This window comes from Rhodamnia argentea, chromosome 2, assembly GCF_020921035.1.
Source record: "Rhodamnia argentea isolate NSW1041297 chromosome 2, ASM2092103v1, whole genome shotgun sequence".
Taxonomy (NCBI): Eukaryota; Viridiplantae; Streptophyta; class Magnoliopsida; order Myrtales; family Myrtaceae; genus Rhodamnia; species Rhodamnia argentea.
The window spans coordinates 4,382,109-4,405,915 of record NC_063151.1 but is presented as its reverse complement, the minus strand read 5'-3'; the positions used below and the strand labels follow the sequence as shown (position 1 = coordinate 4,405,915).

General features: G+C 40.4%; 3 protein-coding genes across 7 annotated transcripts; 2 read left to right on the top strand and 1 right to left on the bottom strand.

Annotated features, from left to right (window-relative positions):
• Positions 1–1,442: 1,442 nt before the first annotated feature.
• LOC115748920 (truncated FRIGIDA-like protein 1) lies at positions 1,443–6,474 on the top strand. 2 transcript variants are annotated; one of them, XM_030685575.2, is made up of 4 exons: positions 1,443–2,494; positions 3,516–3,691; positions 3,766–4,381; positions 6,344–6,474. In XM_030685575.2, exons 1-3 carry the CDS (start codon positions 1,603–1,605, stop codon positions 4,354–4,356), a joined length of 1,659 nt encoding a protein of 552 aa, XP_030541435.1. In that variant the 5' UTR covers positions 1,443–1,602; the 3' UTR covers positions 4,357–4,381; positions 6,344–6,474. The 2 variants fall into 2 exon arrangements, with proteins under 2 accessions (XP_030541435.1, XP_030541434.1); XM_030685574.2 differs by lacking the exon at positions 6,344–6,474 and having other exon boundaries at positions 3,766–4,693.
• Positions 6,475–6,494: 20 nt separating this feature from the next.
• On the top strand, positions 6,495–11,904 carry LOC115748917 (probable WRKY transcription factor 20). The gene is made up of 6 exons (XM_030685570.2): positions 6,495–6,760; positions 8,141–8,305; positions 8,676–9,225; positions 9,300–9,477; positions 9,571–9,729; positions 11,124–11,904. Exons 1-6 carry the CDS (start codon positions 6,497–6,499, stop codon positions 11,590–11,592), a joined length of 1,785 nt encoding a protein of 594 aa, XP_030541430.1. The 5' UTR covers positions 6,495–6,496; the 3' UTR covers positions 11,593–11,904.
• Positions 11,905–12,566: 662 nt separating this feature from the next.
• Positions 12,567–16,766, bottom strand: LOC115748918 (zinc finger CCCH domain-containing protein 18-like). Of its 4 annotated transcripts, XM_048274316.1 has the most exons (10): positions 16,609–16,766; positions 15,711–15,800; positions 14,850–15,489; positions 14,552–14,768; positions 14,270–14,437; positions 13,992–14,171; positions 13,723–13,799; positions 13,445–13,615; positions 13,259–13,373; positions 12,567–13,113 (listed from the first exon to the last, which is right to left on the bottom strand). In XM_048274316.1, exons 3-10 carry the CDS (start codon positions 15,460–15,462, stop codon positions 13,044–13,046), a joined length of 1,611 nt encoding a protein of 536 aa, XP_048130273.1. In that variant the 5' UTR covers positions 15,463–15,489; positions 15,711–15,800; positions 16,609–16,766; the 3' UTR covers positions 12,567–13,043. The 4 variants fall into 4 exon arrangements, with proteins under 4 accessions (XP_048130273.1, XP_048130272.1, XP_030541431.1 ...); XM_048274315.1 differs by having other exon boundaries at positions 14,552–15,489; positions 15,710–15,800; XM_030685571.2 differs by lacking the exon at positions 15,711–15,800 and having other exon boundaries at positions 14,552–15,489; positions 16,609–16,735.
• Positions 16,767–23,807: the final 7,041 nt, after the last annotated feature.

Genomic DNA, 23,807 nt, shown 5'->3' with positions numbered 1-23,807 from the left:
AAACATGCATCAAGGACTGTCATAAGGTCCAGAACTAGTGGAGACCTACTTGTACTCAAACATTAGATCATGCTTTAATGCGCTTCTCTCTTTACAGTGTTCGGGATTTTTTGAATGCCCGGCTATCTCTTAATCGTTGGTAGTTCTCTCGTCTTAAACAACACACATTGTCTCTAAATCTCGATCTTATCATACGCAATAATACGTAATGGGAAATTGAATATTTTCAAAGTGTAAAGAGTGCATTAAGTGAGGTGTAAATCATACATGGAGTATTCAGATTATGATGACTAAAAATTTGGTATATTGGAGTGTTACGATCGTATTTGTAACTCGCGTCAACTCATGCAACATCAAATATCAAAATCGTGATTTTGATGAGTTAATATGATTATATACGATGTGAGTTCGTGAGAGTGAGTGTCCATGTATGGGCCCGGGTGTATTTTGTTGTGTTATGTTCGAATTTTCTTTCACGATTCCTATCACACCTTGTTGTGTAAATGGATTGAGTTTGGTATTGTCTAGATTGAGAGTGGATGCTTTCGAATTGAGATAATGTGTAAAACCAAATTGCTTGAAAATTGTAAAATTGAGACAAATTCGACCAAAAAAAATTGTCAAAAGTATTTTTTTGCTAAATTTATTTTTGTTGGGGAAAATTTTAAATAAGAGCCTTAAGTTTTCTCATTTTCTCAAATAAGGGCATGGAGTGAACCTTATTTCAAATAAGGGCATGAAGTGGTCATATCAACCTAAAAAAACTCCTAACCCCACTAGCAAGCCAAGAGCATTTTTGTAATTTACTTTTTTTCCTCGTTATTGATTAAATTAAATTTAAAATAAATTAAGAAAAAGGAAAAAGAAAACCATTGATGTGTCGACCCTCGCCCACGTCGTGTTAAAGGCCACGCCCGAGCCTCACGCCTCGAGCAAGTTCGGGTGGAAGGGACCGTGCAACGTAGGTGAGGATAGGTGGTCGAGTCTGCTAGCTCTTGTCCATGCCGTTGATCGGGTTGATGCCGAACAAGGCCATGAAGGGGTGGGTGAGTGGGGTTGATGATGTACCAGCCGCACCCTAGCCGGTGGCGGCCCTCGCCTATGGTTGGCGGGATCGGCGGCCACTAGCCGGGGCTCGACGACCTTGGCCGACCGTTGTGGGACCCTTGCGACGATGGTTGGAGGCGAAGGGCGACAATCGCTTCGGTGATGGCCATTGCCGGTTTATTTATTTGTTTTTAAATTTAATTTAATAAATAAAGAAGAAAAATAAAAAAAGTAAATGACAAAAATGCTTTTAGCTAGCTGGTGGGGTCAGCTCTTTTTTGATATTAATATGGCCGCTTTGAATTTTTATTTGAGAAAATAAAGGATTTTTATTCCTTTTTTAAAATTTCCCGTTTTTGTTGTTTGGCCATTTTTCAGTTTTATCTCTCTTTTCATTCAATTTTCGTCATTGGATATAGAACTTGGCCTCATCGTGCTACGCTTCGTCCTTCCTCGGAAGACGACTGCTCTCTCTTCTTCTTCCCGCTTCGTCTCCCTCTCAGGCTCTCACTCGATTAGGGTTTCTCTCTGCGATCACCAGAGTCTCCCGAGATCATGGCGGCGTTGGAGACGATCGCCGAAGCAATCAAGCTCATAGACTCCAAGAAGGAGAGCCTCAAGAAGGCCTTCGGCGACCTCCAAGCCCAATCCTCCCTCCTCTCTTCTTTCTCCCTCACCTGGTCCGACATCGAATCTCACTTCGCCTCCGTGGAAACCTCCATCGCTCAGAAATTCGAGCTCCTCGAATCGCTCGAGTCTGCTTGTCAACAACAACAACAGCGGCAGAAACGAGAGGAAGAAGCGGTGTCGAATGCTCGAACCGACCCGCATATCCCCGTTCTGACGGAATCAGTGGAAATACAAGACGAACCGATTACCTCACCCGGCGATGCAGAAGCTAATGAACCTCCTTCGTCGTCATCCGATCCTCCGAGTCAGTGCCCCATCGAACCGCGGGCCGAGTTGAAGGTACTGTGCTCGAACATGGACAGTTTAGGGTTAAGGAACTACATAGCGGAACACCATGTAGAGCGTGACCAATTACGTGCAGAGCTTTCTGGCGCGTTAGGTTTGTCTTCTGATCCTGGAAAGTTAGTTCTAGATGCAATGGGAGGGTTTTATGGTGATGGTATTTCGGAGCGCAACTTAATGGTTCTTAGGAGGAACTGTATATTTCTTTTGGAAGTGCTGATGAGTGTTCGCCCGAGTTTGACCGATCAGGCGCGCGAAAGCTCGAAGAAGGTGGCGTTGGATTGGAAGGGGAAGTTGAACCCTGAAGGTCCCCGACATCCTATGCAAGTGTTGGGTTTGCTGGATTTGGTGGCAGCTTATGGATTGATGTCTGAATTCAGTGTGGATGAGATCATTGATTACTGCGTTACTGTTGCACATTTTTCTCAATCGAGGGAGTTGTTTCGGGCCTTGGGGTTGGAAGATAAAGTTCCAGGTGAGCTGGTTCATGTTCTAGTTTTACTTGTGTAGTGGAATTCTTGTTAGCTTGTCATGGTTATACAATATCACCGTTAACTAATTTTGGCTTGTGATTTCACGCGTGTTGTATTTATATTCGTAACTTCATCTTCATTTGAGGCATGTACGTGATGTTTTTGCCAAAAATATGATCTGGAAATTGATTTTTAATGTTGATAAGAAATTGTAAGCGGTGATTGCAACTTTAGAAATTGAGCAGGTAATGTGAAGATTGGCCAGGCAGGGATTTATTCTTTTATCAACTCTTTTATCATGTGAGCTATACTGTATGTCCATAAGCGAATGCACCATTAATTAGCTTGTATTATCAATTATGTTTGAGATAAATCACAAACAATCGTTAGGTGTCCCTCCGAATGTTTAATAAGAAGAGAGAGAATATTTCTTCTTATAGAAATAGGAGTCTTGGTTACAACGACAGTGTTGTGGCACCTTTTAAGAAATTGAAAGGACAGCTCTATTTTATGACTCTGCAGACATTTAGTTCATACAATATTATCTGAGTTAAAGCAATAGCTAATTTATTTTGCAGGGTTATATCGATGAGTATCCTCCGTGTACTTGTTAAGCAAGAGTAATTTGATTTTTATAGCGTGGATTGCACATAACATAAGAGAAGTCAAAACATTGAGTGTTGAGTGTTTTCCTTATTTGGTTGCTTAACAAGTGCCCTGATGGAATTCTTTAACAATATCCTAGTTTGTACAATTCACACTCATACACAGATAGATCCATGAGCATATATTTATCAATTTGTACATGCAGGTTCTTTGTAGTGGCGACCCCTTGTTTTGCATCAAGGAATTAATGTCCTTGCGATAGTGGGCCTTTAGGTAGAGGCCCCTTTTGTTTGTTTTTGGGTTTCGTTTTCTTCTTGTCCATGTGAAATCTTCTGATAAGCAAGCTTCTTGAAATGTGCTATGTTTCTTTTGGTATCTAATAGACTCTAATGCTTCTATTTTAATGAAATACTGTAGATCTCATCGAAAAACTTATAAGCAAGAGAAAATACACACAGGCGGTCAAATTCATTTTTGACTTTGAGCTGACTCAGAAGTTCCCACCTCTCCCCCTTTTGAAATTTTTTGTAAATGAGTCTAAGAAGCTTGCTAGGAAAGTTTCCAAGGATGGAAACAACTCTCGCAAGTCACAGGTACATTTATTTTCAGATTGCTGGAACCCCTTGGAGAGTAGCCACTGGCCCTCATATTTACCTAAATTATGCAGAACGCGGCCATGGCCCAAGAAATCATTGCATTGAAGTCTGTAGTTAAGATCATGGAAGAGCGCAAGCTCGATTCCGAGTTTCGAGCAACCCTTGAAAGACGTATTCAGCTTCTAGAGAAGCTGAAGACAGAGAAATTCCCTGCGGTGGCTACTGCTTCTAAGCCTCAGCAGCAGCTGCAAAAGCAAAAGTTAAAACCACAATTTAGTGGGAAAAAGCGACCAAGGCCTAGCACAGCCTTTGGTTCTATTGCAGCCTCAATGAAAATCGCTGGTCCCACCTCAGCTGTTGCCACCTTCCAGCAATCTCATCCACAGACTGCTTCTGTAGCACCTGCTTCATACTTGAGCACACCTGCTGGTGTTTATGCTATGGTGGGAAATAACCCGGCAATTGTCCCTTATACGGGGCCATCCAACGGGTTATACGGTTTGGCTGGTGCCCCTGTGGGTTTCCCTGGTGATCCAAGCCCTGCACGGCCTTATTTGTATCCATCAGAATTGCAGATGCCTTCTATCCCTTATGATAGGTCAACTACCTATGGTGGACAGGGTGCCTCTTCTCAATACTTTGCATCCTACTATACTCGGTAGTGTTTAAGGCTCTCTCTCTCTCTCTGTGCACTGTATTTAGCACTTTCCAAAGGGGCAGTGCTAGTCATACAAAAGTATGCCTGACTCTTGCGATTGCTTTTGTTGTGCACAAGTAGAATATCTCACACCGTGGTATACTGTTATTGTTTGATCTCTCAGAGAGGTTTTTAGTGATGATTGATTTAAATCAGCTGGTTCTTATTCCTGTTTAGCATTGAGAAAGTAACAAAGTATATAATTGTCTTTCTTTTAGTATTGGGTTCTGCATTTCTTCCCTGGGTTGAACATGCATTTAAATGTGTCTTTGTACTGACAGGATTACATCCCTCCAACACGCTTCCTTTTTGTCCAATTAACATCTTGAAATAGAATGATTGTCTTTTCGTCCAATCATCACTTTTGGGCCACTATGAGGGATGCCCGCACCATACCTCTGGTAAATGCAGATTGACAATTTGCAAACCTTTAACTTGGTTAGTTCATCAAAGCGATGTATTCAGTCATCTTCACTGCATGAAGTGCTACTTGCAACTTTACTCGATCCTTTGAAAAAGCCTTCTTTTGTGGTTTATGTTACTCATGATAAATTTATCATTCCTGATTTCAGCATAAAACAAATGAAACCTGAGAGTGTTTTGCTCTCTTTATTTTCATTAGGAGTTCTGCCTGTGTTTTGATAGGATTGTTGCTAATACAAAAATTTTGCTCGTCTTTTTGTGGTCCCTTTATGTATGTGTTGTTTGTCAATTTTGTTGGTGGTTGCTTTTCTTCCTTTCCTCGTTGGTGTTTTCTCCGTTCTCTTTTGGTGTTTCTTCCAGAGTGGATATGTACCCAAAATAACGCTTCTTGCTTAAGATTCAACAGCTATATCTGCAGTCCGGATTCATGTGAAGAGCTTGAGTTGTTTTTTCTGTAGCTATCTAAATGATCTATTTCGATTTGCCTCGATGCTTCTTCACTCTGTATTTCTCTTTTCGATTGTAAATGTTAGCCGATATATTATCATTGACAGCTGCATATGATCGCAAAAGCTACTTCCATATGGTCTCTCACCTTCATTTCGTACCGCGACAGGGACAGCTTTTTCTTTCTTGATGAATCGAATCTGGGCAACTTCCAATAGAAATCATTGTTGCTTCAACTTTACTTGGGGAAAAGAGAGGAGATTACCATATTTTCCTGAGGCATTATCCACCAATTTAATTTCCACGCCAAATTACTGATTATGACATAATTGACTTGTTGGCTGGTGCAATTCTGTTTGCCATTCCCGCGATGGCATTGTAATGATGGGGACAGCGACTTTGGATCGCTCCAGTAACCGAAAGGAACCGATGAAAGGAAACGAGAGCTCATCATTTGACAATGTGGCCTCTGTGCGCCTTTTTTTCTCGGTCTCTCACGTTGTGCCAATTTTGGGAGAGAGAGAGAGAGAGAGAGAGAGAGAATGGTTTTACGACCAATTTGGTTCACAATTGAGAGCACGATCAATTGATGCATACTTTGAAAATTCAAAAGGTCCGAGAGTCAGATCTATGTCTTACTCTTTAAGCGCGGTAATGAGGACATCTCAAGCTAGCAATAGTATTTTATTATCTCATTTTTTTTTAAAACTGTTTCATGGTGCTATTAACTCTTGAATTTCCAGACTAGAACGTGAAATTATATAATCATTCTACGATAAGTTCTTAACTCTTTCAATATAGGTAGGCTTATATGATAATCTGGAAAAATGAATTGCGAAAATTACAAATTTGTCCCGTGCAAATAGCACTTCTCCAGACACAGACAGGACCAAACCAAACGTTGTCCCGACTGATGAGCCCGGCAAGCAAGCAACCGTTACCTTTCAAGTATTGCTTAACCAATCACAGAACAGAACCAATTCTTAATTTTTTTTTTCCAAATGAAAAATGAGAAATAATAGGACTAGACTACGGGCCCAATCACGATCCACTCGCGACAAATCCATTCTCAACAAGTCAAGCCCTCTCTCTCTCTCTCTCTGCGCGAAAACTTGAAGATAGACTACAGACTCGAGTCATGGCGACGAGCCCTCTTTGACCGAAATACCCCTCCCCTCCTCCAACAAAGAAGCTTCTCTGCTTTTGACTCTCCTCCCTCCATCTAAAATCCACAGATGGAGTCTAATCCTCCCGACTCCGAAGCGCACGAGTTCCAGTTCCGCAGCTCCGATCCGTATCCGAGCCCCTCCTTCTCCGACGCCGCCTCCGATGCCGGGACTCTGGCCAGCGGCGGCAGCGGCGGCGGCCTCGGCGGCGCCAGGTACAAGCTCCTGTCCCCGGCGAAGCTACCGATCTCTAGGTCCGCCTGCATCACGATCCCGCCGGGGCTCAGCCCGACCTCCTTCCTCGAGTCTCCCGTCCTCCTCTCCAACGTCAAGGTCATTTTCTCGCTTCGCTTTTCTCCCCACTCCTATTTTTTGGATCAGATTTGAGTATGCGGTGCTCTATGCTTTGTTGCTCAATTGGTTCATTCGAGGAAGAAATTGGTATTTTAATGTGTAGAATTACTGGTAGTTGGCGGTTCACCAATAATTAACCTTGAGTTGTGATATCCCCTCAAACTCCTCAACTTCTCGGAACCTACAGGTCGTCAAATTTCTACTCATTTTTGACTTGCAGGAAAGTAGGAGTGACGGCCAATTTTTCAGATTCAGTTTTGTTGCCATCAGTTACGAAATATCTGGTTGAAAGTGATGCGTGTATGTTTCTTTGGTTTCATTTTTGAGACATGTTGCATCAAAACTGCGTCAATTGGGAAAGTTTGTGGCGCATGTGGGGTTGTTTTGTTGCTTAATGACGTTATGATGCTCTTGCGAGAAATATCAGTGCGCTCTTTCACTATTTTGGATTGTTAAGTCTTTGCAAGTTGTTGTTTGTCTCCGTGATCAGAAGTAAATATCTAAAAGTACGATTTTTATATATGGTTGGGACGGGACATCATATTCTGATGCTGGCTCTTAGTGTGCTTTGTGGTGACTCCTTTATGCTGCTCGGTGTCATAATATGGGGGAATAGAGCTTTTGGAATCTGGCTTTACATAAAACTGAAAATCTCCTTTTTACAGGGGCAGTGTGGTTTTTTCGCATAGTGAATCTTCCTTTTAATTGGGTGATTGGACCTTTTCCTGTGTCCTTGTGTGACAATGTCAATTTGTCGACTAGAACCTTTTCCATTAACTGGTGTAGAACAGAGAATAAATGCATCCTCAAGAGTGAGTCAGCTTGTTTTTGTGGGCAGAGTGGGAATGAAACCAGAAAGAAAGTGCCTCTGGCAGTGACGCCACACTTTGTTGACATTTATCAAACATCCATTCTGAAATGGAATCTGAGCGTGATTAAATCAGCTTGATCTGGAGAAGGAAGAGCTATGTGGTTTTCCTGGTAGAGAGTTATTAGGAATTTAAAATATTGGGAAATTTCTGCGAGAGTCTTATGTGTGTTCTGAGCTTGGTTGACTTAGGAAGTTCAATACTACTGGTGATTAACAGCTTCTACTCTGTATTTGTCATGTGGTGTAATATATACAGACATGTAGTGGTTTTGTTCTTGGTATGTTTGTGTTTGGAGTTGTTAGATTGCAGGCTTGCTGCAATTTGCCAAGTTGCAATTCCTATTTCTTTGAGATGCCCTTTCAATCACAGCAATACTAATTTTTTCAGTTCCTTAATGCGAACTCGTTATTTTTTACTGGAGTACATGTACATACTTATCTAATATGTAGCCTCTTTCTCAGTTATATTTTCTCATCCTTGTTTGCAGGTGGAGCCCTCACCAACTACTGGTTCCCTTATTAAGCCTCACATGATGCATGGCTTGATTGGTACCAATTCGGATACAAGACTTACCAATTCTGGCTATCCTGATAGCTTTGATGATGGCAGATCTGGCATTTTTGAATTCAAACCTCTATCTACACCAAACTTGGTAAGACCAAGTTACTGACAATTTTCTTGTAGATTAAATCTTGTGAAAGCCGATTATTCTACAATTTTATCTTATTAATCATGATGGTTGGCTGACGACTGAGATGTGTACACTGAGGAAACCTAAAAGTTAAATTTCACTATTTGATTTTGAGATTCCCTTTACTTGCTTTCCATTATGTGTTGTCCTAGATTCCTATATCTATTTATGATGCTTTTGTGTTCTTATAAAAATACTTGAGGAAGTATAATAGCCAGATGAGAAGTCAGTTCATGATTTTTTATTTTCAATTTGATTGATTGTGTATCTGAGAAATTGCCTTAGCGCTTGTGATTTTGAGATAAATGGCTAATGGTGGTCGCTTCTCAAGGTTCCTGCAGAGCCGAAGCACCAAGGAAGTGGACAGGCTGTGAAAGTTTTAGGGCAACGCCAGTCTCAACCATTTGCGTCACTGTCTTCAGTTCAGAGTGATTTTGCTGTCTCGTCAAAGGAATTGTGTCTGTCAGTACCTGCTCAAGCAGTTAGCTTAGGGGTTAGTCCACTTGCTGAAGCTGATCCTGATGGATTATTAGGTAGGAGAGAGCATCCCAATAATGTGATGCAGGTGACACAGCTGGATAATAAAGGGAATGGCCCTTCTGTCATTAATGAGAGACTCTCTGATGATGGATATAACTGGAGGAAATATGGACAGAAGCATGTTAAGGGTTGTGAATTCCCACGCAGCTATTACAAATGTACCTATCCTAATTGTGAGGTGAAAAAGCTTTTTGAACGTGCTCCTGATGGTCATATCACAGAGATTATCTACAAAGGAACTCATGATCACCCTAAACCACAACCAAGCCGGCGCTTTACTGCAGGAGCGACCATGCCAAACCAAGAAGAGAGATCTGATAGGTTTTCATTTCTACCTGCAGGTGGGATCTATTCTATTGATTCTAGTTTATGCTGATGTATTCATAAATTGATATCATTGAACCTTTCCATACAGTGGAGAGCTCATCAACCTTATGTGGCGAGACATCTTATAATGTTGACCCTGATGTTACCCCTGAACTTTCTCCTGTTGCTGAGAATGAGGAAACTGTTGAGGGAGCAGCTTCACTATCGAATAGGATCCAAATTGAAGTTGATGATGGTGACGATGATGATCCATTCTCAAAGAGAAGGTATGGGCGTTTAACTATAAGAGAAACTGCGTGCATTTATCTTTTCTCCATGATTCTTTGTTGTAATTGAAACCATTACTGATATGGAAATAGGAGGCTGGATATTGGCGGGGAAGATGTCACTCCGGTAGTTAAGCCAATCAGAGAACCACGAGTTGTCGTTCAAACTCTTAGTGAGGTTGATATACTGGATGATGGCTATCGCTGGCGCAAATACGGGCAGAAAGTAGTGAGAGGCAATCCCAATCCAAGGTACTCTTTTGCTGTGATGGTTGACTCACAATGTCTTAAAACTGTTCTGCATCTGACCTCTGTTATTTACTGTATGTTAAGTTATGTCACGGAGTTTCTTACTTTCTCTTTGTGATGTGCAACGTAACTCAGTGACTATTGATGCTTCTTTGCTGAGTTTTATACCTGGCACAGAAATACTCATGCATGGGAGTAGACATTTGAGCGCATCAGAAAGGCTTCCATACATGTTCCACTATTCATATAGTGAATAACATGCATACTGCTTGTGTTCTGAAATGAAAATTTTTGCTGTACACAATTCAGCTAACAAAGAAATGTCTGACACAAGTTTCCTGCCGGCATTTGCTAAGGGGTCAGTTGTGCTGTGCCTTGGAAATGTGTACAATATGGAAAGGGAAATGGATAAGACTTTTATCTCAAGAATGCGCTTACTTACTAGACCAGGATAAGTGATTGTTTTCACCATGCGATATTGTAATGCCATCTTGACTATCTGAATTTTTTTTTTTGGTCAAAGACTAGCTGATTGGAAGAGCAAATGTTTTGCAAAAACTATGGTCACATGGTTAAATGTCTAAAAAATGCATCTGAAATTTTTGTGTATGGTCGATATACATTTGGCAAGAAATGATAGTGTGATAGTGCAAATGCTTAATTAATTTGTTTGCAAAACCCCGTATTTGCAGATTTACGGTTAGGATTACTCCTATGTTTCAAATATACATCAAGAGTTATTCATTGTAAGCTTGCTGGTTGAGTCGTTGAGAAGCCTTCCAACTTAAATCAATGTAGCACGTATGTCGTATGTAAGGACTAACTTCCTCATACTTTCTCTCTTAGCAATTCCCCCCCTCCCCCCCCCCCCCAAAACCAAAAAAAAAAATCTAGTATAAATAAGGTAAGCTGCTTGAGTGGTGGACGTGTGTAATCAGGGTCCATAAAATTTTTAAGCTTGGCTTGAGTCAGTTACTTTGAATTTACAGTTTAATTTCACAATTTGGTTGCAAAACCTTCAAAACCTGATTTCAGCGTTCCATTCAGCATATGGAGACAGGAAAGGAAATATCAATATCCCAGTGTACTTATACTGAATGTTATCATGCTAAACTGCAAAAGATCAAGAGGTTCATCTTTGTGTGAGTAAGTAGTAATTGCTTAATGCTTTCAATTAGGTGCTGCAAGTTGCTACTGGCAATTGATCTACCTGTTCCTTGCCATAATATGAGTGATTGACTGGGACACAACCGGCTGCCTTACCGACATTGAAAGATATTGCTGACTGTGATCATCGTTCTTTTATTTTGATAGGCAATATGATAAGGAGAGCTGCATTAGAATTTGATGGGTTTAAATCGCCTTCTATCCATAAAAGTGATACTGGTTTTGTGCAGGAGTTACTACAAGTGCACGAATGCGGGATGCCCTGTGAGGAAGCATGTTGAGAGGGCCTCTCATGATCCAAAAGCCGTCATCACTACTTATGAGGGAAAACACAATCACGATGTTCCCACTGCGAAATCTAGCAGCCATGACACTGCAGTTCCCTCTGCTCTAAGCGGACCGCCAAGAACAAGATCAGAAGGAGAAACTGTGAGCCTTGATCTTGGCATGGGAAGAAGCTCGGCATTAGAAATTGCACCAGCGGAGAAGCAGCAGACCCTACGGCCAGAACCTGTACAAAGTCGAATCCACTACACCAGTTCGAATTTGGATGCAGTTCAACCTACTCCAATTACAGCGTATCATGGTTTTTTAAACGGCGGCATTAATCAGTTTGGATATAGAGAAAATCTGACTGAGGGACATAGCAAGTCCGCAGAATTTCTGCAGAACATGGGAAGAATACTGACTGGTCCATGACTCTGCGCCTGTTTATTTCCATTACTAGCTGTATAAGATGCTCAGAGTTCTCTTCTTTGTGGCAGCGAAGAGAAAAGTACAGGTACAGAATGGAAACTAATCAAGCGGGTAATGTTGATTATGGCTGTCAAATTAAGAGTTAGCATCCATTGCTTCTTCAAGATACAATGTTTTCTGTAAAAATATGTGCATTACAGTTTTACTACTTTGACTTCAATTGTACAGTAAGTCAAGGGTCTCAACAGGAATATCCATGTGGAAGTTGATTGGCTCTATTACCAAAAGTATGCGCTGGTTTGCAAATTGCCTTTACTTTCGAGGTTTTCGTTATAGATGTATCTTGTTTGAGGTTGAAATGTGCGCTTATTAACATAATCGCGAATCCTTCATGGAAGAAATCACTTTAATTAGTTGTGTACTGGCCAATATGTGTTGCCTTGCTGAACCTTTTCTTATGGAGTTTACAGCTTAGTGGCGCTCTTTATTTCTTACAGAACACTTTCGATCCAAATCTCCATTGCAGAACGCTGTCCGACATATGCGCTTCACTGTCGAAAAGTCTGTTTGTTCTGTTTTTCTTCTGGTGAAAGTGAAAATAGTAGTCGGTACCCCCACAATAAGAGCAAGGCAATCCGCTTTTTGTTCATACACAGTAAGCACTGAAGCATGACCCATTTTCCTTTCATCCCCCAGGAATCTAATGTGAAAGTTTCACTATGAATGCCATAGTGAATCTCTCAATGAACTTTTCTGTCCCTAAAAATGTATCATACCCTGCGATGTGTGACCCGGCGGTGAAAAATGGTCAAATATTGTCCTTGAAGGAAAAGAGAGAATCGAGAAAAGCGACCAGTTCTTAGAAAATTATCATTACATCCCAGGCAAGTATGTGTCATACATTCACCATTTGAATGGATGATAATTTGATTGCACAACTATCATTTTTGACAGCTGAAGGAGAGCCACTTACTAAATGAGAAAAAAGACGGATTATAACATAATATACAAAACAATAACAATTAACTTCGACCCAAAGAAAAAGTTTTACAGTAAGTAAGCTGTTAAAACTTACATAAATTAATATAATGATATGGTGCAGAATTCGTCAAACTTCTTGTTATTTATCATTGATGACAAATTTCACTCAACATCTCTCATTTCAGTTCATTCTTTTTCAAAGATTAAAAAAAAAACCCTATGTAACTTCTGACGACATAAACACTTATTCTCAGTGAACAGACTGAAGAAAAAGAAAAACTTCCTCAACCTTCGGTATAATAGTACTTCTATGTATTCTCTGCTGCTGCTTCAACCCGAGAACGGGGCTAATCTTTCCGTCGCTTCCTATGTACTCCATGAGCCAGTAAGCTACGATACTATGTACAAGAATCGTTCATGTGCGTCTAAAATCAGTATCCTATGACTTGTCCTGTCCGGATACAGGATGAATCCTAAATCAGTGTCGAGATGCTATTTGCAATATGAGCGGCAAATGGGCTCTCCGGAAGATGAAGTCCTTGACTGCAAATGAACCAGAAAAAAAGAATAAATGATGGCGATTCGATCATAATGGGGACTGCACCTAGATTGACCTACAGTGACAGGGATCTAGATGCATATTGAGCAGGGGCTGCGATGAAACCAGGGACGTGGATTTGAACTGTACCTGTCCTGATCGTAATTGGTTTCTGAAGGCCTACTTTTATCACCTACTATGGAGCCATTATTCAGAACATCCATCAAATAATGGAGACACTCTGATGATGAAAAGGCCAACCGATCTACAAGAACACGAGCCATGAATACAAGAGAAAAATGATAACACAGAAAAAGAATTTGGTCAAATTGTCACCTTCTGAGATGTTTAACCTATCCACCGAGTTGACGATGTGAGCCTGATTCCCTGGAAGCTTTCTTGTTAATTGCAACTTCGTGAGACGCATCCTTTCAAATTCAAGAGCCTGGTCATTGTCTTCCATAATGTGGTTCTGGAGGAATTTTGAGCCTCTACATCCTCTTGGCACTATGAGACAGGGATAAATAATTAGATAACGAACACTGCTCCACGGAAAGACTCAATGTACGCATTGCAGAGGTCCAGAAGGAGGATAAACAATTACTACAGCTTACTTGAGTGAAGCCTGGAATCCATGGCAGAGTAATGTGACATGTGATGAAATGGAGACTCATAACCTTCATGGTATTTCCTGCATGAACGCATGAGAACAAGCTCGGTGAGCATGCGTATGTCCAAAGTACTACAGCATGAATATTCGCTTTTATCAAGGTAAGTTCATCTATGGAATGGCCAAAATAAGGTCACCGAAATACAAAGTGGGTTCAAATCAATAAAAGAACTTCCTTTGTATTTGAAACACACACAACTTGTGTCCATTTACCTGTCAACGAGCTTCGACTTTTCTTTGTACGGTTTCACGAGAACACGAGCCCCACAAACAAAATGAGGATTTCCTTTCGCCAAAATCATTTGCACGGTATCTGAATTGACAAATGTTACGAATCCAAACATTCGCTTGTGCTGGCAGGGAATCCTCACGTCTTCCACTGGCCCAAAAGTGCTACCCAAGAAAGCATGGGAAGAAACGAAAATCATGAAAATTGCAAAGACATTATGCTGGGAAGGAGCATTCAAGTCTTGTAGAGATAATCGAATTACTTGAAGTAGTTGGAAACGTCTTCTTCTGTAAAAGTGCTCTCAGCAGGGAATGTTAGATATATCTGCCGTGATTTACTGTGGACTAGACTGGGGTCGCTTTTCTCATGCCGACATTCCATAAACTTGGCTGCATCTTCAGCTAAAATTACAGCATGCTGCCCATGAGGTCTGCAACTCAATCACAAAGTGCATCAGAGAGACATACTCCATAAAACAAAAACTAACCAGCTAGCAAACCCATTAGGCAACACATGCAGGGTAAACAGAACAAATAAGATGCACCTGTCAATCAGGCAAATACTGCCCAGTCTGGAAAGAAGTCTTGTCAGACTATGACCAGCTTTACCATGTCTCTGGCTCTCAGTAAGATACCCTTCTGCCTGAAGAACTTTACCATACTTCTCGTAGTATATCATAGGCAAAGAAGCAATCGAAAGAGGATTCCCTCTCCTCGATTTCAGTATCTCAATAATTTCCAGCTCTAACTTCTCGAGTGACCCTGGTGAGAAAACTTGGTCGTCATCATTTGCCCTCAAAGCGAAGAAGCCATCCAGAAAAACCTGCTCGTGTAGATACCTACAATTGTTCCCATGCTTGCAATAGCCCTTGTTGAAGTAGTGGCAGGTCTTAACCGGGAATTCGGGCATGCTCATATGATGATGATGGTTTGTTCTCGGGCTAAAATTGCCTAATGCAGTATCTGGAAAGTAGCATTCATGCGAGAAGTCTGTGAGGCCTAGGTTGAGTTGCTCCATTTGATCGTCCAAACCCAGAAAGCGAGCCTCGTTGGGGACTTCAGAGATCGAATCTGGATACCCCAACGGCATATAATCTGATTGATGCTTAGTTACCGCCTGTCGACCCCAATAAGGAGATGGAACCCTGAAGGGTGATGGCACATTTTGAAAGGCCACGGAATTTAGAGGCGAGAAACGCATCGGATGATCGGAAGGCGCTTGGTTCATGGATGGGGAGATGGGTGGAGATGATGATGTTAGCGCCAACTGCTGGAGTTCGGTTTTAGCTTTGTGTATAACATCCTGAATCAACTTGTCAGGGCCCAAAGCTAACCTGATCATCTCTTTGTCGCACTGGTCTTGTATGAGGAGGTACCCTATGATCTTCCTCACGTTCTCCGGCTCTAGCTTCTGGACCCTATCGAAAACAATCCTAGTAGACTCCTGAAAATCCATCTTGCATCTACACCTTATATCTATTTACTGCCAAACGGAGAAAACAAAAATGTATCATAACGTATTCCCTAGTTTGAAAACTACAGATAGGTAAATGCTAAACGCACATAAAGATCACTCACGTAAAATGCAGTGCATAAAATCAGACCATTACATGGTATAGCAGCATAGAAGTACTTGAACCGAAAAAATCTAATAGATTACGTAAAAAGCGATATCGGTATATCAAAAGCCAGAATTTACGCACCCTCAAGAAAAAGATGGTTGCAGATCTAGACAGTCATGGACCAAGTATGTTGGCTGATTTGGATAGAAGTGAAAAGGGCATTTCACACTAGCTGAAAAAATCATCAAGATAAGAATATAAGACTCATCAGATCAGAAAAAGCTTAAAAAGACCATTTCATTGAAGCCAAGCTCAGTGCCAATGTAACAGACACATTGTTTTATTCCCCAGCCAAAAAATAGATAGAACTTGTCAAAACATTGAAGTCTGAACGCAACCCTAGAAAGGACATAATAGATTGCCAGAGCACCATCAGACCCCAAAATGGGGTTCTTACCAAATCTGGGAAACAACTTATACACAGAACTGTTCCAGAATGTTAAGTCACATATATAGAAAGCACAGCTATCTCTCCAAAACATTCATTAATCAATCATACAGTATCTTATTCGACCAAAAAAATAAATAAATCATACAGTATCTTCTTTTCCCAAATCTTACACACTGTGCCTCTGACCACAAGCAGCATGCCGAGAAAATAAAGGAATAAAGAGAAGAACAGAAACACAGAAAGAAAAGGGACAGAGGAGAGGAATAAACCCTCGACAGACGCCCTAAAGTTTTTTTTTTTTTGGTCGAAAGACACCCTCAAGTTTAAAAATCGATATTTTTCTGCTCCCTGAAAGAACCCAAATGCAATCAACCACAAAGCTAAATGGTCTGATAAAAATGAATTTCCAAAGAAATCCAGAGAAGGTATGAACTTAAAAAAAAAAATCCCAGGTATATAACAAAAGGAGAAGCATGTTTAGCCATCTCAAGAAGCAATCACAAGAAGCCATTGCAGAGAAACATTCAGCAAAAAATAAGTTGTGAGTGAATTGAGTAGCGGAAAGAGAATACAGATCCATGAAACGCACCATGTAAGTTCTTTCCAGTCTCAGGAAACAAGGGAAGAGAAGAAGCATCTCCAAGAACTCCATGTCTCACTCTCTGCCTGTCTCGGCCTCTCTCTCACAGGTTTATCTGGGAAAAAGACGTCATATTAATCCAACCTGACACAGAGATTAAAGAACACATACTGACACTGTCTTCAGTGACGGGGGGCAAAAAATAAAAAGCAATAAAGAAAACCTTTTTTGGTCGTACGAAACAACTCCGCAGTATCAGCATGACTTGCTAGCAACTTTGACACTCCCCGAACTTATATATACACATCAGCTTCCAAGCAAAAACCTTCAAAACAGAGAGAAGAGAAAGAATTACAGCTAAATCGCAGGTAACAAACTAAGCTACTTTTCAGCAACATTTTTCGTCCTCGATCGAACAACCTTAACCGAATGTTTTACTCGTATACCCTTGAAATAATTTAGCATAAGATTACTAAAAAAAATCGAAAATTTTTCGAAATCCCAACGTGCTAGAACTGGAGTTTGGAGGACACGTGTCGGCCGAATGCATCTTTTAGGTGGCATGCACACGGATCAATTTTCTTGCTTCTGCGAACACGGACCGTTGGATCTTCCTGAGAGATTCAATGTGGGGGAGAGCACAAGACACATATCTCAAGGCCTTATATGACCTTATCGAGAACATGCAAAAAAAAACTATTCATTTCGTTGTACGTCATTGTAATTTGCAATATACAATCTCGTTCTGATATACAAGAGAATTTAAAAAAGGAAAAGATATGTCGCTTTGAAGGTGGAAATCATATTGCTGCTGTGCTGCATTTGAATTTGATGATGTTCGCTTTGACCACCCCACTTGCTGTCTCGGATAAGAGGTCCCCCCATTGGCAAATCGGCAGGTGGGTCGTTTCAATAATAAATCTAAATAATCAAAATGAAATATTTTAAAAAAATGAAAATAAAGACAGAGAAAATAAAAAAAAAGGGGGGGCGAAGTACAACCAAGTGAGAGAAGTCAGCTATTTTGATGACAGAATCGGTCAAAACCTCAACCAAACAGAATGGGGGGGTGTACTTGTAATTTGAGGATGGGATTGTGGGGTCATTTGTGGAAATGTTTAGTGGTTATACTCATTAAGACGCTGACCGGTTCGTTCGCCGGAAAAGGCGGTTTTTTTTCCCTCCTCGCCGGTCAACAAGTAAGGAAAGATCTCTCCTGTCGAGTGATTCGATAGCATTTAAGTTTATTTCTGAATAGTTTTTTTTATTTTTTTTTGTTTTAAAATTTGAAAGAGAGAGAAGCGGTCTTTCTGTTTTTAGTTATCATAACACCTGTGCAGTGAATTAAAAAGCAAGAAAATCTAACCCCCACACCCCCCCAAAAAAAAAAAAAAAAAGATCAAGAAAAAACCAAAAGAAGAAGAAGAAGAAGAAGAAGAAGAGAGGGAGCAAGAAGTTATGATCGATCTTGATTGATTCTTAACCATTTTCTTTGTCGGTGCTTCTTGACTATTATGCGACATTAAGAAGGAACGACATGCAATCTAATAAATGAATAAAACTGGGGACATTTGAGCTCTTGCACAGCAACGAATCAAGATTTGAGTGAACGAATAATGAATAAAGATCTTGCTATTAGGGACAAATTCGATGTGGGGATTTTTTTTATAACCCGACATTAGCTTTAATATTGCCTGCATAGTTTTAATAAAAGGTAATGTTACCTTTGCATACATTTCTTTTCATGAGTGTCACGAAGCTTTCTAATTTGCCTCACTAGATCTTTGTTAAATCCCTAGGGACCCTAATTTGAATTGACTCGATGATGATTGCTATCACCTGCAATGAAGATGATGAACCCTATTAATTTTATCACTAGTGGTCCTTCTGGGACCGTAATGAAAAGTTTTTGGCGGATGGCCTCAATCATTCTTTCGAAATCACTTTGATAAAAAGAAATTCTATGGTTCTTTAGAATAATTACAAGAGTACACATAATATCTTTTAAACTTTGGATGCTTTTGAAAGTGCTGGACAGGACTTTATTAACCGAAAGAATTGATGTTGGTTGAGATTGCACAGCTCATTCAACTTGCCTGGGGGTGTCATTGTCTTCAAAACTTATCTTATTATTTCATAATTTGTACGTACCCAGAAAATTAGGAAAAGAGTACCTGTTGGTGGGGCCAAAACCCTATCCAGTAATCTGCAACTTATAATTGTTCCCCTTGTTTTGCGGATTTGATCTCTATGACTAGGACAGTAATTAGGGTTTCTCTAATATAAGCAAACGGGGAACAGTTCTTCTTCTTTTTCTTATCTTCGATTTCGTGTTACTGTTATTTAAGCAATTATTTGAGAATCTGAGATGGTTAAGATCAACCATCTGGGTGCGTCACTGCAGGAACAAAGATAAGACCAGCTATCTCTATATTGAAATATGGCAAGTCAACAAAATATCTTCAAGTTTTGAGATCGAGAGATATTGAGAGAGAGAACTTGTCAAAGTATTACAGACTCAGTCGAGATATTATAAAAAAAATCCTAAACATATTATAATTATGGCAATTCAGTCCTACACCCTTTTTTTTTGCCAATTGAGTTCTAAGCCTTTTGTATTTGTACCAATTCAGTCTATTCGGCCAATTTTGATTATAAATCGCTGAAGTGGCGTGAAAAACTATAGGGATGCACAAAAAGGAATCGTGGGTCAGGCACGCAGTCTTTGAACATCACTAGATGTATATGGATTTTTCCGGCAGATTATATCGCAGAGACTAGAATTAAGTAAGATTCAATCAAGGGAGAACTAGATTACTTCAGAAAAAAGACAAACATCAGGAGGATTTGGTGCTTAATTCCCATGATTAACTCCACGCAATCAGGAATTAATTAATACCCAAAATAGATTACTTCAAGAGAGGCATGATTGCATGCCATTTGTATTGGGCGGGAACTATGCAAAGATTGGTTAAAGCTATCTTTCCCTAAAGTCATTGTATCCAACTGGAGTCCATTCTTAGCCAGACTTTTTGGTACCTGAATTATGATTATTTGTTCCTTCACATGTTCTCACCTAAATCATTGCTTCCATTCGAGGCAACATATGGTGCAAGTTGAGGCACAAACCTCACCAAAAGGGTAGTGAGAAACTTGAAAAAGGTCAGAGAAGAGCAAGAAAAGGGGCCAGTCTTCTTAGCAAAAGCCGTTTATTTTTGTCTATCTGTCATACGGTTTAATGATAATTGATTCCATGCCACAACGACACGCCAGCCATGCATACGTTGTACTCTTCTTTTGAGCCTTTGACTTTATGAAACCTTATCCGGATTACCGCAAGTTGAGTCAGACATTCAAATTCTTTCTCTTCACATCCCGAGTGCATTCTATTTTTTTTTTAGCTGATAATAACAATAATATTCGGATCAGATTGAGAAAGAATACGATAAGAGATGCGACAAGGAAACCTTAAAGCTCAGTGTCCAAGAGCACGTGCTGTTATTATCTCTAGCACAGCAAGTTGAGGCAGACAACTTCTTACGATATGTCCTTTTGTCTCGCATACTGATCAGAGGTTCGATGCTCCTTTGGATATGATGGGGTCCGTTCCTGGACATGTCTGGTCGATTGTTTACTGTAAGCCGATTTGTTTCTCATTTCTTCCAACTATAGCCAGAGAATTCATGTACATGGCCCTGAATATATACTGCCAGAGAAAATCAAGAGAATAAGAATTGATTTTACCAATTTGAACAATCCTAGATGGACACCGATTTGGGTGGTTAATGTTCGAAAAAGAAAAAAATTCTGATTGGTAAAAGTGGGGACAATTTCAGTCAACAATTGCCGTCTAGTCTCAACTGGTTTAATTCCATAACTTTGGTCTGCGATGATCTTAGCTTCTCTTTCTTTTTATGCTTCCATCCAAGACGAAGACAATATCATAGAATATTTTCAATTTATCGCCAAAATGTTATCACTACGTTCCAACATATCATGCCATATATCAAAAGAACGAAAAAAATTCTACTTTGATCCTATAATTCCAGTCGTTAGTTAGGGCCAGGGTTACATTGTGGTAAATGTGGGCCTTTCCTGCCAGTCAAGAGCAATCTGGAATGATTGGAGGGCCAACGGCCTACAGGCCCAATACTGTTGTTCTGCCAAATCCTAGTTCTGTGGTTATTGTCTATTTCCTTTTCTGGTCTCAAGGTGAACAAGTTCTCTAAAATGTCATGTTTTCACTTGCACAAGAATCGCTGTTAGAGAAGCTCAAGAGAAGTTGAAGTTTCAATAACGAGAAGTTCGATTGGAACAAGAACAAACTTTTCTGTTTGACCTTTCTAAATCTTTTGGTGAGAAAATCAGTTGATGGAGATGCTAAACTGTTTAAAGCTATACCGCTATTCCCACCCATGGACCTGGGACTCGGCGTAAAAAAGCTCAGCCACTGGACCAGCGACCCAAACCGAACCAGAAGTCGCCCGGCAACGGCGGACCAGACACTTGTGCTAGTTTATTCATGTTATTCATTTAGTTTGAGTTCAAAGACCTGCTTTGATCTCAAATATGCTAATTCCCAAGGTAATGGCACCGAATGGGCCTTTTCAAAAGTCCGTTTTATGCAACTATTCATTACTGGTCCTATAACACCTAAAATCAGAAAGCTTTTTCTACTAAAGCATTTTCACATCAAAGTTCTTCTACACACAGTGGCTTCCTCCATTTACCCACAGTAGCTTCCTCCATCTACACACAATATACCAGACCAACCTATGAAAACGAAACGGTCTCTGCGTAACCAATCATCCATAATATCAAATCTATCATTTTCGTCTTTGGTAAATTAACCAACAAGTCCGATCTAATAGTCACATGGGAGGGATATGGGTTGTTACGGTTCCGATCGAGGGTCCGATGTGTAAGGGGGAGATTGTTGAGGTTCTCTCGGATCGGTTGTGGAAGGGGCTGGTCGGTTAATAAGTGTGAGGGAAAGTCTCATTCTTTGGGCTGACTTTTGATGTGAGAGAGGCCTAGCCTAATACCACCCAACACCGGTATCAAAGCTAGAGGTCCCGAGTTCAAACCTTTCCAATCCTTTATTTGCTTGTTTAAGTTTTTGGGTTGAACTTTCTAATAAAAGAGACTCAAAAGGGATGGAGATTTCTAAGCTAGGTTTTATCATGTAGTTATTATTTCGTGTGCTTTGCATTTCAAATTTTCACTCTGTTCTTGCGGAGATACCGTAAAAAAGAGCAATCCGTTGGCAACCCAAAGGATGATGGTATGATCTGTATGTCATTGACTACTTGTAGATTCATGGCTAGACTAGCCTGAAAAGAGCGCGGTTTGAGACATGAACTTGGACTAGGTGGATTAAAAATGGAACGAAATGGGCATTTCGTATGTCCATTCTTGTTATTTGCGTTTTGCATCAGCCTGGTTTTACTCGACAACAAAATTACACAAACGTAAACCGAATCAGAGTTTGATTTGATGGAAAGGTTTAGGGAGTACAATTCTTACAAACGAACCAACGCATACGAACTTTCCGGAGTTCGACCCAACGACAAAGCCTGAACATACTTCAACACTATACCGGAGTTTGACTCGATGGCAAACTGTCTGAGACAAAGATAAACTCCGGAGTTTGACTTGACAACGTGAATTATGAAAGCTACGGTTAATGAATTTAAAGTGCGATGCAAAAAATAAAGACTAAGATATATTTGTTTTATTTGTTCGGGGATCTCCTGTTTGATGCTTGATGGTATTTTAATAGTGGTTGAATGGATAACTGCTCTTTGACGGTTGCAACTTTTAGAGGATCTTCATTGATTGCATCCACGTTCCCCGTTCTTTATGAACCGCTTGACCACGTCTTCGGGAGGTTATTTCTAGCATATACAACAAATCATGTAACCGTTGATGGTCCTTCAATGACTTGCAAGAGCTTGAATCTTCTCTTTCTCGCTTCTATTAATTATGCTCATGCTCTTTCTTCATCATGAATCTCATGATTGAGTCTTTAGGCAGTTGTGTAGGCGCTTGTGTAACTATCGATGGCTATTCTTTCGTTGAATGTTCAAATAAACACTTCTGGTGTGTATTTAGAAAGATATTTCAAATTTTGGTGGCATCTCTGGTTGCTGGCGACAAAATCCAAAACTATTTCAATTCCATCATTGTGTCTTGCTAACTTGACATGTGGTGGTAACTTATATCATTGCCGATAAGAACTTGAACACTTTATGGCAAGTCGATAACCATGACAATCCCCATGTGCGGTGCACGTGACTCTTTCGTGTCATGATATTCTGCTTTAACTCTTCCTCTCGTGCCTCGGGCAAGTGTGCCGATGGGCAAATTATTTTTTAGTGTCAACACCACTCCAAGGTATCTCAAGCTACGTTGATGATAACTCCACCGATACCAAGATGTTATCTCGATTGTGCAACACCATATCTGTTCAAATCAAGGATTTAAGTGGTTTGATTCCCCAATGTTTGAGCAACTCAAGAATTAATACTCTTGAAGCAATGGACTCGTGGGGCGACCAGTTTTGCGGGAGAGCTCTCGAGTTAAAATGGAAAGAACGCGAGCACCGAAGATGGTCGACTTGAGCTATATAACCAATCAACAAGGTCCATTGTCAAGGACGCTCACAAACGGTGAAAACCTCAAAATTCACAAATGGTGGACAACTTTTAAGATACTTTGAACGTTTCACTCATGGGGAGGGCACTCTCTCATATTAGTTCTTAGTAGAATTAGTTTGAATTTGAGAAAACTTTAAATATTGCATTCAACATTTATCCGTTCCACTTTGATCTATATTCTTGATCAAAGACAACGTGGAATAGCTTCTAGTTGACAATCTACTACTAGTCTGCAACAAACCTTCGTAAGGGAAATGACACTCCAAGATGGTATGATGACATCTTTATTTACTGAATCTACATAGCACAGTCTAAAGAGACAACTCCCCGGACAACTTCATTGTCCATGAAATTTGATGACCTTCGGCTTTGGCTTCTCCATCCACTCGACTGCACTTCTCTCTAGCATTCTCACACCTCGCGTGAGTCATCCGGGCCTGTCCGTTTCAAATGCAATGTATGCCATGGAAATCCCAATTACAAGTCCGGATGCATAACCTATCCAGATTACTTTCTGTTTGAACCAACTCTCATGCCCTTCGGAGTTGA

Excerpts from the sequence above, each read along its gene's own strand:
- LOC115748920 (XM_030685575.2), top strand. The coding sequence starts at position 1,603 with ATGGCGGCGTTGGAGACGATCGCCGAAGCAATCAAGCTCATAGACTCC. Across the intron at positions 2,495-3,515 it reads GTTGGAAGATAAAGTTCCAG|ATCTCATCGAAAAACTTATA; the intron begins GTGAGCTGGTTC and ends GAAATACTGTAG. Across the intron at positions 3,692-3,765 it reads ACAACTCTCGCAAGTCACAG|AACGCGGCCATGGCCCAAGA; the intron begins GTACATTTATTT and ends TAAATTATGCAG.
- LOC115748917 (XM_030685570.2), top strand. The coding sequence starts at position 6,497 with ATGGAGTCTAATCCTCCCGACTCCGAAGCGCACGAGTTCCAGTTCCGC. Across the intron at positions 6,761-8,140 it reads TCCTCCTCTCCAACGTCAAG|GTGGAGCCCTCACCAACTAC; the intron begins GTCATTTTCTCG and ends CCTTGTTTGCAG. Across the intron at positions 9,730-11,123 it reads AGAGGCAATCCCAATCCAAG|GAGTTACTACAAGTGCACGA; the intron begins GTACTCTTTTGC and ends GGTTTTGTGCAG.
- LOC115748918 (XM_048274315.1), bottom strand. The coding sequence starts at position 15,462 with ATGGATTTTCAGGAGTCTACTAGGATTGTTTTCGATAGGGTCCAGAAG. Across the intron at positions 14,172-14,269 it reads GACGTTTCCAACTACTTCAA|CACTTTTGGGCCAGTGGAAG; the intron begins GTAATTCGATTA and ends TTTCTTGGGTAG. Across the intron at positions 13,616-13,722 it reads GGATTCCAGGCTTCACTCAA|TGCCAAGAGGATGTAGAGGC; the intron begins GTAAGCTGTAGT and ends CCTGTCTCATAG.